Raw genomic sequence first — 16,152 nt, 5'->3', positions numbered from 1 at the left:
AGTCGAGCAAGCGGTGCACGGAAACGACGGCCTCTCCAACGCAGAGAAGTTTCTGTACTTGCGATCGGTGCTTTCGGGAAAAGCCGCAGCGGCCATTACCGGCATTCAAGTGACTGGGGCAAATTACACCACTGTCATCGAACTTTTGAAAGAGCGCTTCGGTCGACGAGACGTGCTGATTCAAGAACACCTGACTCAGTTACTCGACTTGCCAACTGTACAGAACGAAAAGGAGCACATCGGCCTACGTCGACTCTATGACCACCTGCAACGCAATATCGCTGGCCTCACGGCGCTCGGAGTCAAAACAGACAGTTACGGCGCGCTGCTCTCCTCCGCACTCCTGCGAATGCTGCCAACCGATCTTGTTGTCGGATACCATAAGGGACTTTCCGCTGCAAACAAAGATGACGCGATCAGCATCAAGAGTTTGCAAGCTTTTCTTAAAACAGAAGTTGAGAGCAGGGAAAAGGCACTGCAACCTGGTAATCTCGCAGCCAGAGAATCAAAACATCGAGACAAAGAAAAGAGCAAACCTCAAAGAGGGTCAGCAGCTTCTCTTTTTTCTGCGGGTGCTTCGAAGCAGTCCGATCCATGTGCATTCTGTGCTGCAAAAGATCATGCGACTCACAATTGTCAAGCGAAGATCTCATTGGATGAAAAGAAGAAAAGGCTCACTGCAGCTGGCCGGTGCTTCCGATGCTGCATAAAAGGGCACACTTCAAGGGAATGCCGCAACAAAAGAATAAAATGCAAGGAATGTGGCAGAAGACATCTGACTCAGATGTGTGACCCGACATGGAAGCCACCCGAGAATAAAGCCACAGAGTTGCACTCTTGGACAGAAAAGAAATCTGAAAAGGCATCAACTGTGCTGCTCCAAACCGCTCAAGTATGGGCAGAGGGACGAAGAAGAGCGCTCACTCGTCTACTCTTTGACGGAGGTAGCCAACGAAGCTTTGTCACTAAGAGACTTTCACGTGAACTGCAACTAGAGGTTGTAGGTGAAGAAGACATCACAATCTACCCATTCGGAGAAGCAGGAAACATTATCAAAGAGAAGCGGAGAAGAGTAAAAATTTGGCTAAGAAGTCAATACGACCGTAAAGAGCACTCTATCGAAGCTCTGGAAATACCGGAGATCTGCTCTGATCGGCTCCACGTGCCTGAGGACATCCTAAAAGAGGTGCAAGCGGACATGGATGAACTGGCAGATATGACTGTTGCGCCAGCCCATTTGATAGAAAGCGGGATCGACATTCTTATCGGTGCTGACTATTACTGGACTTTGGTGTGTGGTGAAGTAAAGAAGCTGCAAGGCGCACTAGTTGCTGTAAAGACCGAATTTGGCTGGACTCTACAAGGAGCGATTCCCAGCAGTAGCTCAGCTGCCTACTGCTCAACCGTGGCAGTGCTTCGTGCCGGAGTGTTCGCCGACACAACCAGCTTGTCCAAGGAGCTCAAATCGTTTTGGGAACTTGAGAGCATTGGAATTATCGACTCGTCTGCCCAAACGAACGAAGAAAGCGAAGAAGTCATGAGCACATTTCCGGCATCGCTAGAGAAAATGGACACGCGCTATGAAGTAGCACTGCCCTGGAAACCCTTGAACATGCAACTTGCCGACAACAAAGCTGTTGCAAAGAAGCGCTTGACTAACCTCACAAAGAAGTTAATGAAAGATGAGTCGACACTGATCAAGTATGACGAGGCCATCCGTCAGTACGTGGAACAAGGGTTCGCAGAACGACTTCCATCGCAAGAAAGCAACAACGATGTAAGCAGACTATACTACATGCCTCATCGTGCAGTTTTTAGGCCTGACAGCCTTTCGACCAAGATTAGAGTCGTCTTTGACGCATCTTCTCACGATGCAGGTTGTATGTCTCTGAACGAAGCCCTAGAACCAGGACCGAACTTGAATCCAGATTTACTTAAGGTATTGCTGAACTTCAGAATTCATCGTATTGGATTAAGTGCAGACATTGAAAAGGCATTTCTGCAAATTTCGGTGCAACCGGCTGATCGCGATGCCCTCCGATTTCTTTGGTATGCACATCTTCCAACGATGGAAGACCCAGAACCTCCTATTGAGGTCTGGAGAATGACTCGTGTCCCTTTCGGCGTGACAAGTAGTCCATTCCTCCTCGCAGCCACCGTGCGCCACCATCTGTCCACGACAGAAGGTTATCCAGAAATAAGAAAAACCATCAGCGAGAGCCTTTACGTGGACGACCTCATAACAGGAGCGAACACAGTGGAGGAGGCTACAGATTTATACCGAGGGGCACTAGATGTCATGAATCGAGCAAGCATGACACTGCGTAAGTGGAACTCAAATTCCAAGAAGCTGCAACAGCTGTTCAACGACGAAGGAACCGGATGCGCCCTTGGCTACGTGGAATGTCCAACAACAAGTGTCTCACGGGTCCTCGGACTTGTATGGGATAAGGACAGAGATCACCTAGCATTTTCCATGGAGGCCATCTTAGATTTCCTAGACCGAAACAGCAACACCAAACGATTCATTCTTCAAGCATCGGCTCGTATATATGACCCACTTAGCCTCATTTCTCCGGTCACAGTTACAACCAAATTGATGTTTCAAACACTGTGGGAATTGGGTATTGAGTGGGACGCCCCTCTGCCTGAAGAAGTCAAAGCAGGTTGGACGCAGTGGCACACCCAGCTCCACCATTTAACGGACATAACAGTGCCAAGACGATATGGTAGCTTCGCCAACGATAGCTGGAAGGAAGTACACATCTTCACAGATGCCAGCCCCAGAGCTTACGGCGCAGTTGTATATTTGCGCATCTCTGGGGTCAAGGAAGCAAAGGTTACTCTGGTCCTCTCAAAGTCCCGAGTAGCACCAATTAAGAGAATTTCTCTTCCAAGACTGGAATTGATGGGCATGGTGATGGGTGCTCGACTGAGGGAATATTTGGAGCGGTCACTGAGCCTTTCAATATCCAAATGGTATCTGTGGACTGATTCATCTATTGCGCTGCATTGGGTGCGAGGTCCGGCACAACAATGGAAACCCTTTGTCGCCAACAGAGTGTTGGAAATTCAGCAGCGATCGGATCCAGACATCTGGAATCACTGCTCTGGGATCGAAAATCCCGCCGACCTTTTGACAAGGGGAGTCACACCTCAGGTACTCAAGTCGAGCTCACTTTGGTGGAATGGACCTGCTTGGCTTTCGAAGCCATCTACTTGCTGGCCAAGGCATGAAGGCACCGCTGACATGATCATCGCAGATGAGGAGAGAAGAACCCTTCGCGTTCACAACGTGACTGTAAAGGACTCTGTCTTGCCTCTGCAGAAATATAGCTCCCTCTCTAGACTGGTTCGAGTGACAGCCTGGGTTTTGCGATTTTTCCACAACGCCATGCACCCCGGACAAAAATATGAGGGACCTATTACGACAGAGGAAGTTCAAAAGGCACATACTTGTTTGATTCTTCAAGTACAATTGGAGGCCTTCCAAGAGGAACTCCAGTGTCTTCGCCGCTCAACACGCATGCCAAGCGATTCCCCGATACGTGATCTCAGCGTCATCTACGACGACGATGGAGTGCTGAGAGTGGGAGGAAGGCTCAATGCAGCCGAGTTGTCCTACAACGTGAAGCATCCTGTCATCCTACCGTCGAGACATCCCTTCACAGAGCTGACGATCAGCGCAGCCCACCGCCGTCTCCTGCATGCCGGCGCACTGGAGACTCTTACCGAATTGAGGGAAATGTACTGGATCGTGCGGGGAAGGCAAATGGTGAAAAAGGTGCTTAAGAAATGTGTGACTTGCAACCGTTTCAACAGCCGAGCTGCTACTGAGCCAGTCGCTCCTCTGCCTCGTGAGAGGGTGACGCAAGCTCCACCCTTTGATGTTACCGGTGCAGATTTTGCTGGCCCACTGAACACAAAGGATCAAGGAAATAACCGGAAGTCTTACATCGTTATTTTCACATGTGCAGTGACCAGGGCAATACACCTTGAATTGGTGACCGACATGTCCACCTCAAACTTCCTGATGGCGTTCCGAAGATTTATCTCGAGAAGAGGAGTTTGTCGAGTGATCTTTTCTGACAACGCCAGGACATTCCAGCGCGCTTCTAAGGATCTAAAGCGACTATGGACAACAATAAGAGGAGAAGAAATTCACAACTTCTTCACTAGCCACCAGATCCGCTGGAAATTTATAGCTGAAAAAGCTGCTTGGTGGGGAGGATTCTGGGAAAGAATGGTTCGGTCCGTGAAAGCATCGTTGAAGAAGGTCTTGGGAAACAGCTACTGCAACTTCGAGGAGCTCACGACAATCCTAACTGAAATCGAAGCTGTCATCAACTCTAGACCCTTGACCTACGTCTACACGGAGGCGAGCGAACCCGAACCTCTAGCACCATCGCACTTTCTAGTGGGAAAGCGACTGACCACTCTTCCCGACAGTGGTTCCGCTACAGAGGTGGCTCAGTCCCCTGGTCAACTCACTCGTCGCTGGCACTACCGACAAAGGATGGTCGACCAATTTTGGCGTCGCTGGCAAAAGGAGTATCTGACGAGTCTCCGGTCAGCACATTTCGCTGTTCCAAATTCGTCAAGCGCACTGAAGAAAGGCACTCTCGTTTTGGTCCATGGACATTATCTACCGAGGCAGCTCTGGAAAACAGGACAAGTGTCAGAAGTTCTTCTCGGACGAGATGGAAGAATCAGAGCTTGCATGGTGCGCATGCCTAATGGAACCACATTGAGAAGACCGATTCAACTGTTGTACCCCATGGAATACATGGACGAATGACCTGAAGCTCATTCCGGGGGGAGTATGAAGAAACTGCCAACTTTAGCCTCATTCTTTTCGTCAACGGGCAACCCTGTATTCCTCCCGAACTCGCTCGGCGACGGGCATCCCTATCGAAATAAAGTTAGTTGTTTTGTTCACCCCAAACGAAGCAGTCGGTTCCTTTTTGACCTACCATAATTTCCTCAGAGACATTTGATTGCCGATATTGCTGCTAATGCAATACAATAAAAAAATTCATTGACCATTCGGGTACTCCCTAATGGGAAAGTTGAGTGCAGCTGTATACGTGTGTTCATTTCGCGATACATTGGCTGGGGCGGGCGTGTGCGGCACGTTTGAAACGGAACGACGTGCGGCGCGACTGCCTCGCTAATCGGGAGATTGCGAGAGGCAGAGCGTGGGTGACGCGCTGGCGCTATTCACAGCAGCCGCCTCAGACAGACTTCCGCTAATGCAGCATTTTGTTTCCATATATCGTATCGGTGGCGTCGTCGGTGAACAGACGACGCGCGCTATTCTGGCACAATCTCGCCTCTGGCAAAATTGGTCTTGCGCGGCACGACGCTTTTCTTCTCTCGCTTTCGGCATACCCTTCCCCCCCGTTTTCCGCCTCATGGTTCCACTACACCCTCCTTCTCCGCTTTCCTCCTCGCGCTCTTTTCGATATCGCCGTCTTCCATCCCCGCTCCGCGTTCCCTCTTTCATCTTTCGCTCTGCTCGTTCGTTCGGTTAGGAGGATGCCGACGCCGACGCTCGCCGCTGGAACAGGCGCTTAAGATCTGCGCTAAAATAACGTGAGCAGATTATCTTTAACATAAGGCGGATTTTATTGCTTTTAGAAAAGATGTTGCAGGTTTTATTTGGTGAAAAAAATGAATAATACTAAAGAAATGACCCCTACGACTCATTAGTAGGCTATGGAAACAGAGCACCTAGTTGAAAACACAACAGAAATTTCTGTCGCAACTACACAATTTCTGTCACGATTACAGAAATTTCTGTCGTACGACAGAAGTTCCTGAAGTCTTTGTATACAGTTGCGATAGACATTTCTGACGTTACGACAGGAATTCTGGCGTGGCTACAGAAACATTCTGTCGCTATGACCAAGAGTTCGGAAGTCGCAATAGAAACGTTCTGTCGCGACAACAAGAGTTCTGATTGAAATAAAACAAACAGCGCGACAAAGGACGAGCCAGTAAAGAGCACAGGACAGAGCGCTGACTAGCAACCAAATGCTTTATTTGCAGAAGCAGCATATAATGACATCATTGAAGGTGACATAAAAGAAATAAAAAGAAGGATAGGCGTTAGCCACGGAGATAATACATTTCTTTTGTTGATAGCGGAGGGACGTAGAACTGAGGCATGCGTCGCCACTAGTGAATATTCAAAAAGACCTCAAAGCTTTCCCGCGCACTTGGTGCCTACTGAGATGGCAGCAAGAGCGTCGGAACAGATCGTAGAAGCAGACTACACCGAAGAGGTTACAACTAGCGTTGCTTTGCCCGTACGTTCTGTCCCTAGCGGTAAAGCTGTTGAACTAGACCAGGTGTGCTGGCCAAGGTCTGGCCAAGGTGTGCCAAGGTGTGCTGGCCAAGGTGTGCTGGCCAAGGCCAATAGCCCAAAGTCGGGCTGACAGTATCAATAAATGAAATGGGTTCAGTAGGTCGTGGTTCTGACTCCTAGATAGAAGCGTTTTCCGTCGAAACGCTTTAAAATTGTATGTCAGTGTCACATCGGTGGTGTACACTGTACTGTTCTCTTGCGTAGTATTCAATAGTGCGTTATTTGAATCCAGCAACGCTGATTGCACTGACAGCGATATTAAAGTAGGCGTGGCAAGTTGTCGTAATTGTGCCGTGACGACGAAGCACCCACAATCGCCCTACCGGTGCCGCTGATCGAAATCATAGCATATGTGGTAACGGCTGCGTATCCGTTTTTTTTTTTTTTGGTAAGACGTGGCAGACAGGCTGCGGACTTACAGGTGCTGTTACGCTGACACATTAGTTAATTGCCCAGAATTATTGCATAAGCTTTTGCCAAGCCGAAAAGAATTTTGCGTTGTTCCACAAAGTTGCGTGAAAATCTGACTCGTTTGGGTGCCAGTATTTTGGAACAGACGCTGCCGTGAGAAACCGGTACGCTCTCTAAATGAGCACTTATCCTCGAATGTTTATGTAGCTATTTTGCACTCAACATACAAATTGTATGCGCGCTCAAAGTGTAAAGAACGAGAAATAGCGGTCACAATTAGCAGTAACAACCCTAACAGTGTCCCTGGTCACCGTTGTATATTTCTGAATTTCTTAATTGATATAGATATCGTAAAGCGAAATCGATATTATAGCACTTCACGGAGTACTTGTCGACTATAACAACATTATTGCTCTTCTAGAGAGGCGCTAGTTGATGTGGCGGAGTGAAAACGCATCTTGGCTGTCAACATACACTTGTAAACATCAGCACAGACAGAGATTCTTACTGTTGACATGGCCAAGATGTGCAAGTACCACCATGTTAGGCGTGGTGCCTCAGTTGTGTGCCTTACCAACATTGACTCTAAGATATTTATGAAGGTGTTCGCCAAACGATTGCAGGGTGGATAACGATGCTGGTTAACACGCATCAAACCTGTGGTATAAGTGGTATAAAGAGCAGAAGCATGGACACGAACATACACGTAGCTTGGAGTGTGCTAGAATGTTGCGATGTATTTGGTGAGCGAGTGGTCCTGATGTAACTAGATCTCGCGAAAGCCTTCGACCGTGTTTCCCACGATGTTCTTTTCGCCATATTAGAGCATTTTATCGCAGGAAATGTAATAACAGGCGGTGTCAGGATGGCGTATGCTAACTGCTCAACTGAAGTCATTGTAAACGGGAACCTGACAACTTGCAAGTGTGATCTTCTGTGAGGCAGGGATACCCGCTTACGCCGCTGCTGTTCGCGGCCTACTTTGAGACTTTGTGCAAAACCGTCCATAATAATGAACGGATAACTGTCTTCAGGTTACAGTCAACACATGTGAAAATGTTGGCATATACCGATGACATCGCCATATTCTGTTTAAATAGAGATAGTATTTGCGAGGCCGTGGCGGTAGTGGAAACCTTCTGCAAATGCACCGGGGCCCAAATACTCTGGGAGAAGAGTTATGGGTTCTGGCATGGTGAATGGGCTGAAACTCCAGACTACTTCTCTCGGCTTCAATGGTAAAACACAGCAACAACGTATCTAGGCGTGCCTCTCTACTGTTATCGCGACCCGAAGCCGTACTGGAATGAACAAGCGGCGAGTGCGAAGGAAAAGCCTAAATGCGTGGCAAGGGCAGCTGTCAAGGACGGTTTGAAGGACGGTCAGATGGCTTGAAGGACGGTTTTAAGCCGCTCAATGTGTCCTTCAAACGTCGTGGAGAAGACTACATCATCATCATCATCATCAGCCTGGTTACGCCCACTGCAGGGCAAAGGCCTCTCCCATACTTCTCCAACTACCCCGGTCGTGTACTAATTGTGGCCATGTTGTCCGTGCAAGCTTCTTAGTCTCATCCACCCACCTAAATTTCTGCCGCCCCTGCTACGCCTCCCTTCCTTTGGAATCTAGTCCGTAACCCTTAATGACCATCGGTTATCTTCTCTCCACATTACATGACCTGCCCATGCCCGCCCCCCCCCCATTTATTTTTCTTGATTTCAACTAAGATGTCCTTAACTCGCGTTTGTTCCGTCACCCAATCTGCTCTTTTCTTATCCATTAACGTTACACCTACCATTCTTCTTTCCATAGCTCGTTGCTATGGAAAGAAGAATGATAGCTGTAACGTCACTACGACGTTATCTAAATACACGACGTCACCTAAATACAGGAGCCAAGATTGCCACTTTAGACCAGATATGACAGTGTCCATCTTTCGTTGAAAAGTGGCGGGCGCAGAATACAAGCCGAATGGGTGGACCTTAAACTCATACAGGCTGTCTGGCGTAATAAAGGCAGTCTTTTCATGGTAGCACTTATACAATTCAATATACTGCGCAATTCCACGGACAAAAAATATCAGGCATGCCGGAGGCGATCTAACTTGTCAGAGATGCGGGTTATTGCATAAACGTCTTGAATTTTTTTGACGTGGTGGAGTTTGCGGCAATCCACCCAGAACTGCACACTGCCGTCTTTCTTTTTCATCAACACAACCGGGGATGCCCACGGACTAGTGGAAGCTTGTAAACGTCGTCATCAAGCATTTACTTGGCTAAGAATGGCACCTTGCTACTTCTGGGAAATCCGGTAAGCATGTTAGTGCACGGGTTTCAGAGTGGGCTATGTAATGGTTCAGTGTTTTACTCGGGAAGTCGAAACAAAACAATTTTTGAACGAGTGCAGAAGGCTGAGGAGACTCTCCTTCTGCGCCGGCGCCAGGTTCTGGCTCACATCAATGGCACTGACTGCCTCCGCGTCTTGGGTACTGCTCACCGACACTTCTGTCAAAGACGCACTGGTTTGGTGATGGATCGAGGTGTTCGAAGTCCGCTATAGCACTGCGTTGAACCAAATGCTGGAATCCTCTACTGAAATTCGTAACCATAATCGCCGTTTGCTTGCCGTGGAGTTGAACAACAGCTTTTACGACGCAGAGTTGCCGACCCAGTAAGACAGAAATATTGCATTCGGCGAATGCGGGGGCATTTTGATCGGCACTCGCACTCGACGACAGTGAACGTGCTACTTCATGGTGGTAGTGTAACTGTGCTATCAACGACACGCAATGATGTTCGTTCTGATCCGGTGGTACGGTACATTGACTTGAAAACGTGACTGTCCCTCAGATTGATGACGGCTTCATAGTCCCGAAGAAAATTTATCCCGAAGATTATTTGCCGCAATGAGGCAGTATGATGAAAGTGTCAGTGAAAATAGAATTGCAAATTTGAATTCTGGCCGTGCATCAACTGTCCTGTTTCAGAAGATGACCAGCGGCTGTGCGCAGCTGGGGACCTTCCCAAGGCGTCGTAACCTTCCGCAGTGCAACTTCGAATGTTCCACTTAGAGTAATGAGCATCGGTGTGGAAGAAAGCAGTTACTTGATGGCCATCAACAAAAACGTCAGTGTCAGCGAAAACTTCGGCATCGGGTGAGAATTCAGAAATCGGTCCGTCGCTGGTCGGTTGCTATTCAGTCACACGTGGCGTTGAGGGAGAAAATTTGACAGTTCCACGGACAGCGGCCTCGCCCCCGCAGGTCGCTGTTGCTAGTTTTCCCTAGATTGGCTGGAGCCACTGCGGCCAAAGGAACCGAAGGAGGTAGTGTTGTGGCTACACTGTAAAATAATTTATACCCTTAAAAAGGAAAAGGGGTGTAAATATGTCTATAACTCACACCCCTAGGATGTGATTTATATAATTGATACCCTAGGGGTGTGAGTTCTACACATATTTACACCGTTTTTACTTTTAAGGGCGTAAATTATTTTACAGTGTAGGGATCACATAGCGCCTAGAAGACGGTAATCGCGACTGCCGTCGCTGTGGCACTGCAAGAATATGGTGTCCTGCCAGGTGCGCTTCAATTTCCTACTCGTCGTAGCGCGCACAACATGCGTCTAGGTGAAAGCCGCGGCGACCAATTTGGCGGAATGCAGTCACGGCAAAAGTGACCACCTTCCGCACAGTGGTAACACAGTGAACAATCGTCGGCCGTCCGCCACACATTTGTATTCCTAATGTTCTGTCGAGGGTCACTGTATCTATCCGTACGCTGAGTTGCAGCGCTCGGAAACCGCAGTGCTGTTTGTCCCGTCGGAGACGAGAAACGGGCTGCAGTTGGCGCTGGCGCGCGCACCGCTGCAGCATAAGTGATCAAGGGTGTAAAAAGTTGCATCACCTGCCGGATCTTGTCATCAACTACATCAGCAATTACCGTCACATTCGGTTGGAATCTCGCGGCTTGCAATTTTTGGAGTTCTTCCCTCACCACGCGCTGTACGAGATCTGTGAGGTTGGCTTTCGTTTCCTGTGGCAAGGTGGCCGGCAGTAGCTGTGAGAAGCTCATATTGTGACGACCGCTGCCGATGCATCCTCTCCCGATGCCTTACGAAGAAACTCCGCTACAGTGACAGGAGGATTACGCACAAAGCCGGCAAACAGTTGCTCTTTGACTCCACGCATCTAAAGCCGCAGTGTCGCCTCGGAGGTGGAGGTATCTGCACGCCGAAACTGCCGCGACATTTCTTCAACTAACATAGCAACGCTCTCATTTGGCCTCTGGTTTCGTGACGCGAGGAATTTCTCGGCTTGTTTGTTCCTTTCAGCGCTAAACTGTCTCGCTTTGTACCGAGAAGCTGTTGCCGAAATCTCTGCCAAACCGTCAGAGAAGATTCGTGCTTCACGAAACATATGCGCGCTGAATCCTTGAGTGCAAAGTAGAGTTTCTGGGTCCTCTTGGTTTCGTCCCAATCGTTGAAGCGGGCTACTCATTCGAGGTCATCCAACCAACTTTAACGTCCTCGAGTGCGTCACCGTGGAAAGATTGTGGCGTGCGTGGCACATAAGCCATCCATGGGACAGTTTGGGTCTCTTGTGCCTGGTTTACTGTAGTACTGGACATTCTTCTCGATGGACTTCCCAGCAGATCGAACTCAGGTGGCAGTCATTGCAGGCGACGGCTTCTTCGGGTTATTTTGGGTAAGAAAGCTATACTCGCGGGAAACTTTCTGTGGCGATGAAGGAAAAACTACGGAGGCAAAGTGCGCACAAGTGAGAGCGCTTCTAAAAAGAGTGCCGTGTTTTCATCCACGTTAGTTTAAGCTGGGGAAGAGAAAACGTAAACACCTTATTAGCAACGGTTAAATTAGAGGAAACACACCCCTGAATGTAAAAGTTTACTTATTTTGCGGCTTTTCAATTCCGCGTCTGGGCAAACGCGAAACCGTGACACGTGATGCTGCGTCGATTCAGTGTCTCTCCCGAGCAACCAAAAGCATTGTCAATCACTGGCGGACTAGGCGCCATCCCACATGTGCAGTAGCCACGCGCCCATAGCTCTCCCTCCATTGCCACAGAAAGTTCGCGAGTATAGTGTAGTCGGCAGCTTCGGCTCCAGAACGCCCAGGATGCCGGGCTACCCAGCACCTCCACCAGTTTGTCGCGAGAGGAAAGGCGAGAGAAGTCCGCTGGCAGCGAACGGCACCTTTACTGAAGCGACTTCAACCGACCTCGTTCACACCGTATTTTACATCCATCTAGACCAAAAATAGGCGCCCGAGCGGATGATGATTACGAAATGAACATGTAAAACAGGCGTGGTAATATATAAAGAAAATAATATCGGGCCAAGAAACGGGCCTCGGGTACGCCGGCAGTAGTATCTTGAAAATCCGAACGAACCTCGGTATTTCCACCAGTTGCCTTCGGATAAATAGGTAACTTTGAAGAAAAATCAAGAGTTATACCACGGGAACCACAAAATTCAAACTTGTTTTGCATAATACCATGCTGAACAGTGTCAAACGTCTTCTTTATATTTAAAATAATTCCTATCACCATTTTAGCTTTACTTAAGTACGAGTGTAAGACATCAGACAAGGTCAATAATTCCGTTTCAGCTGACTTATTTTTCTGAAACCGCGCTGAAACGGTGTGAGGATCTTTTGTTGCTCCAAAAAATTTATAACACGTTTAACAATACGTTGCTTGAAAACAGTATTTAGATAGCTTAAAACCGAAATTGTACGGTAATTTTCAACAACATTTTGATTACAAGTTTTGAATATTGGAATTATCCTTGAACGTTTTAGTATGCCAGGGTACGTTGATGTGAAAAAAAAAGCAGGACAATTTTTTTTTCTAGAGGAACGCAAGGGTATCTATGCATTATCTCCAAGGGAGGCATAGTGTCACATCTAATTGAATACTTGGTAGGAAGAGTATTGACCCCTAATACAATCTCTGAGGGTGTTAATTCCTGAAAAAAGAACGCCTTTTAATGCCGTGGTGGATATTTAATGCACTGCGCACTATTATTGCAAGTACTAATTAACGCTACAGCAGCGTCGCAAAAGTACTTGCTAAAGGACCCAACTAATGTCTTTAAAGCTATTCCTAAGATTTTTGTGTTAGGCATTGTAAAATGATTTGCATAAGGCTTGATTACAGACTTGATCACATGCCATGTGTGTTTATATTTACCTGTACTTATAGCTATTAATCGGGCATAATACTTCTTTTTTTGCGAGCGCGCATTGCAGTAGTGACTTTAATACGGGCAGTTAGAAACTGTTCGAGGTAATTATTATACGTTCTTTCTACATGAATTTATTTTTGATTTTTGTGTTCCAAAATTCTTCCTTTTTAATTAGTGCTAGTATAAAGCTTGTCATGCAGAGGCAATGTGGTGTCCTGTAATAACTTCGTAATATAGTAATGCCTCTTCTACTTCATAATTGTGCATTCTAATAATATTTCATTAAGGATGTCGCTAAATACCTTCTGCATGTTGTTAGAGTCCGGGCCGAGCTGAACTTCTAGTAACTTGAGTCTGTCACGTAAATCCGGATATAATGTGGGGCTGGGGATATATCGCGACTGAGTGATGCGAGGAATAGAGCGAGGAAAAAAAGAATGGCGGTTGGATAATAGTTACTAATGGAGGAGTCATAAATAGCATACACCAACTTGAGTCAGTGTCGAAATTGAACAATATGTGGTCAATAGACCAAGGTATTGATGTTGTCAGGCCATTTGTAGAATTTCTTACGTTAATTGTGCAAACCACATGAATACATTGTATTAAAGTACTCACCGTGAGAATCTTCTAAAGAAAGAATATTCAAGTCACCATACATAACACATTTTACCTTTATACCACTCAATTATGTTAACAAACGTTTCAATATAAGCAGAGAACGAGGAATGTTGGAATTAGGTGCCCTATGGATTACGAATATTGCTACATTTGCACACTTTATGTTCAGAACATCAAAATGATCAGATTAAAAGTGCGAGCATACAGTGAGACGCAAGCAGGGCCTATGAGATTTCACAAACAAGGCCACACTTCCTCCTCAACTGTTAACATGCCTAGGAGCAGAAAAAAAAACGCGTAGGGCGGTAAGTTGTGACGTTCGTTAACTTTTAACCAGGTTTGAAACACCGCAATAAAATTGAACAAAAACGAATGAGCAGATAAAAGTGTACAAACACTGTCGACGCTTTTATGCACACTGCGAAAATTGCAGTGAATATGGCTCACACACGAATTATTGCTTTTCTAAGCTCTCAGCTGATAGTGTTTTATTGCTCGACTGGTTTAGTTATTTAGACTTTATCAGATAAGAGGTAAGTCACTTTTATTGCAAATATGCACTACATTCGCATTTCCTGCTTTCCTCGGGAGCACTTCACCGTTAGATAACCAAACAAACCTCCACTTTTTTCATGTTTTTCAGCGATTGCTTTGCCAAGAAACTTTTCATTGATCCCTTCAAGTACACAACCACCTGTACATATGTCATATGAATCGAATAGTAGGGACTATTCAATTCATATTCGAGATTTCGAATATTCGCCTACAACTTACACCTCATGGAGAAAATTATTCAGAAACCCCCCACTACAGTCGGTAGTTGCTTTGCAGTGTCGTAGATTCGCAGTGTCGTGGCTCTGGTACGTAAAACCACAGAATCATTTTTTTTCATTACGACAAGAAAGGTTGTCTTACCGCGGACAAGATACAGCCATCAGCGCTGCTGTATCTTGTCATAGTAAAATATATAAGGCTAGAAATTGGCGACACATTGGCATTTCGGCTTTCACAAGAGCCTTATAACGGTGCGCTACATATAAAAAGTTTCCGTGTCAACACCCCAAAATAAATTTGGTTCTTCCTCCTGTGTCAACACCCCAGCATGTCCATGACGACGACATCCGTCAACTACGAAAAGCGCGCGATTTATGCGCAAGTACTGACTCGATCAAGCACTAAGTATAGTTGGCTTCGCAACGATCATGCCGAAATGCCGACCCGTATGAGCGAGGACGAGAGAAGAAGACTCTGGATGATGAGTAGGAGCACCGTATAACGTGTGAGTGATCCTGCGTTCCAGAAGAGAAGAAGGCTCTGGATGACGAGTGGGAGCACCGTATAACGTGTGAGTGATCCTGCATTCCGGAAGTGACACTCTCACCTGTCACCGGAACTCGTGATACGGTTCGGGTGTCGAGCCGCGGCGCGTTACTGCCGGTTTCCGGTACGTGCCGAATTCCTACTCGGCCTGTGGGCGATGGAGCTTGGCTCGATGACGCCCATTCTCCTAGGGGGAAGCGGCCTTTTTGTATTCCTTTTTTATCTTTTGGTTCGCTCTACGCCCTGCTTGCCGCTGGGAGAGACACGCTGCAGGACAAACGCGCTCTGTAGTACTTGTATTTGCATACGCAGAAACAAATAATATGGCCTAACGTGTGGTCGCGAAATTGAATTCAGCTCAAGTTTCTACTCGTCTCATTATGAGAATCCAATCCGAGACGATCATTCTTCGGCGGGTCGCTCTATTATCTGAGCTAAGCCGAAGGCTGCTAGCAGGTGGCAGAGCAAGGTTGAAATAACGGAGAACTAATAGCGCAGGAACGCTGGAAATTTTGGAAGTTTCCTGCGAAGGACGAAGCCTTCGATCGGAAGGTTTAGCGTTGCGCTGTAGTTCATGTTGGAGCGCAAACCTTTATTTTAAACATGCCATTCACCCAACGCAGTACAGCGTTTGCTGTCCTTGGTGCGGAGGCCAGCCAACTCTCGCCCCATTACGTGGGATTGCCGGAAAAGGCCACCGAATATTAATACACCAAAAATAGCCGGCAAACTTTCCGGAAGGGAGCAGTGGGAGACTTGGCTCGCCAGCGAGGATCGGGAGATGAAACCAGCACTCCTCGACCAGCCCTAACTTTAGCCCTAACGGCGGGCCGGCACCCAAGAACGGCAAAGTGAGTCCAAACTCGCCTGCTAGCGTCAAGAAGGGTATCATCCTTCGCGGTAAAATGCCTCCGATGCCGAAAAATGATATCAAGATTATCATCAGGATTAGGGGAGGTCTGAATATTGCTAAAATTGGTGCGGCCACGGTGGCTGATGCAATCACGGCTGCTGCTTGCATAGACGAGGTAAAGCGAGAGGCGGACACGATCTGCCCCAATTATCAGAAGAAAATGCTGCGAAGTACGTGAGGATCAAGGATTTATGCATTGCTGGGCACATGCATGAAGCTGCGGCATATCGTGCGGCGCCGCATGAAACGTGCAAGGGAATCATGAGAAATGTTCCTCTCAGCGAGGGTCCTGAAGCGCTAAGTCGCAAGATTGTTA

The 16,152-nt window shown here is 47.3% G+C and overlaps 2 protein-coding genes across 5 annotated transcripts in view; both read left to right on the top strand.

The window, feature by feature from the left end:
* Positions 1-16,152, top strand: part of LOC142564697 (mRNA decay activator protein ZFP36L1-like) — a 462,788-nt gene that overhangs the window by 254,477 nt on the left and 192,159 nt on the right. The gene's annotated exons all lie outside the window — the stretch shown is intronic.
* On the top strand, positions 1,199-6,440 carry LOC142564428 (uncharacterized). The gene is made up of 3 exons (XM_075675423.1): positions 1,199-1,718; positions 2,154-4,569; positions 6,329-6,440. The coding sequence occupies exons 1-3, from the start codon at positions 1,199-1,201 to the stop codon at positions 6,438-6,440; spliced, it is 3,048 nt and encodes a 1,015-aa protein (XP_075531538.1).

This window comes from Dermacentor variabilis, chromosome 11 (genome assembly GCF_050947875.1).
Source record: "Dermacentor variabilis isolate Ectoservices chromosome 11, ASM5094787v1, whole genome shotgun sequence".
NCBI classification, from domain to species: Eukaryota; Metazoa; Arthropoda; class Arachnida; order Ixodida; family Ixodidae; genus Dermacentor; species Dermacentor variabilis.
This window is presented reverse-complemented; position numbering and strand designations above follow the sequence as displayed.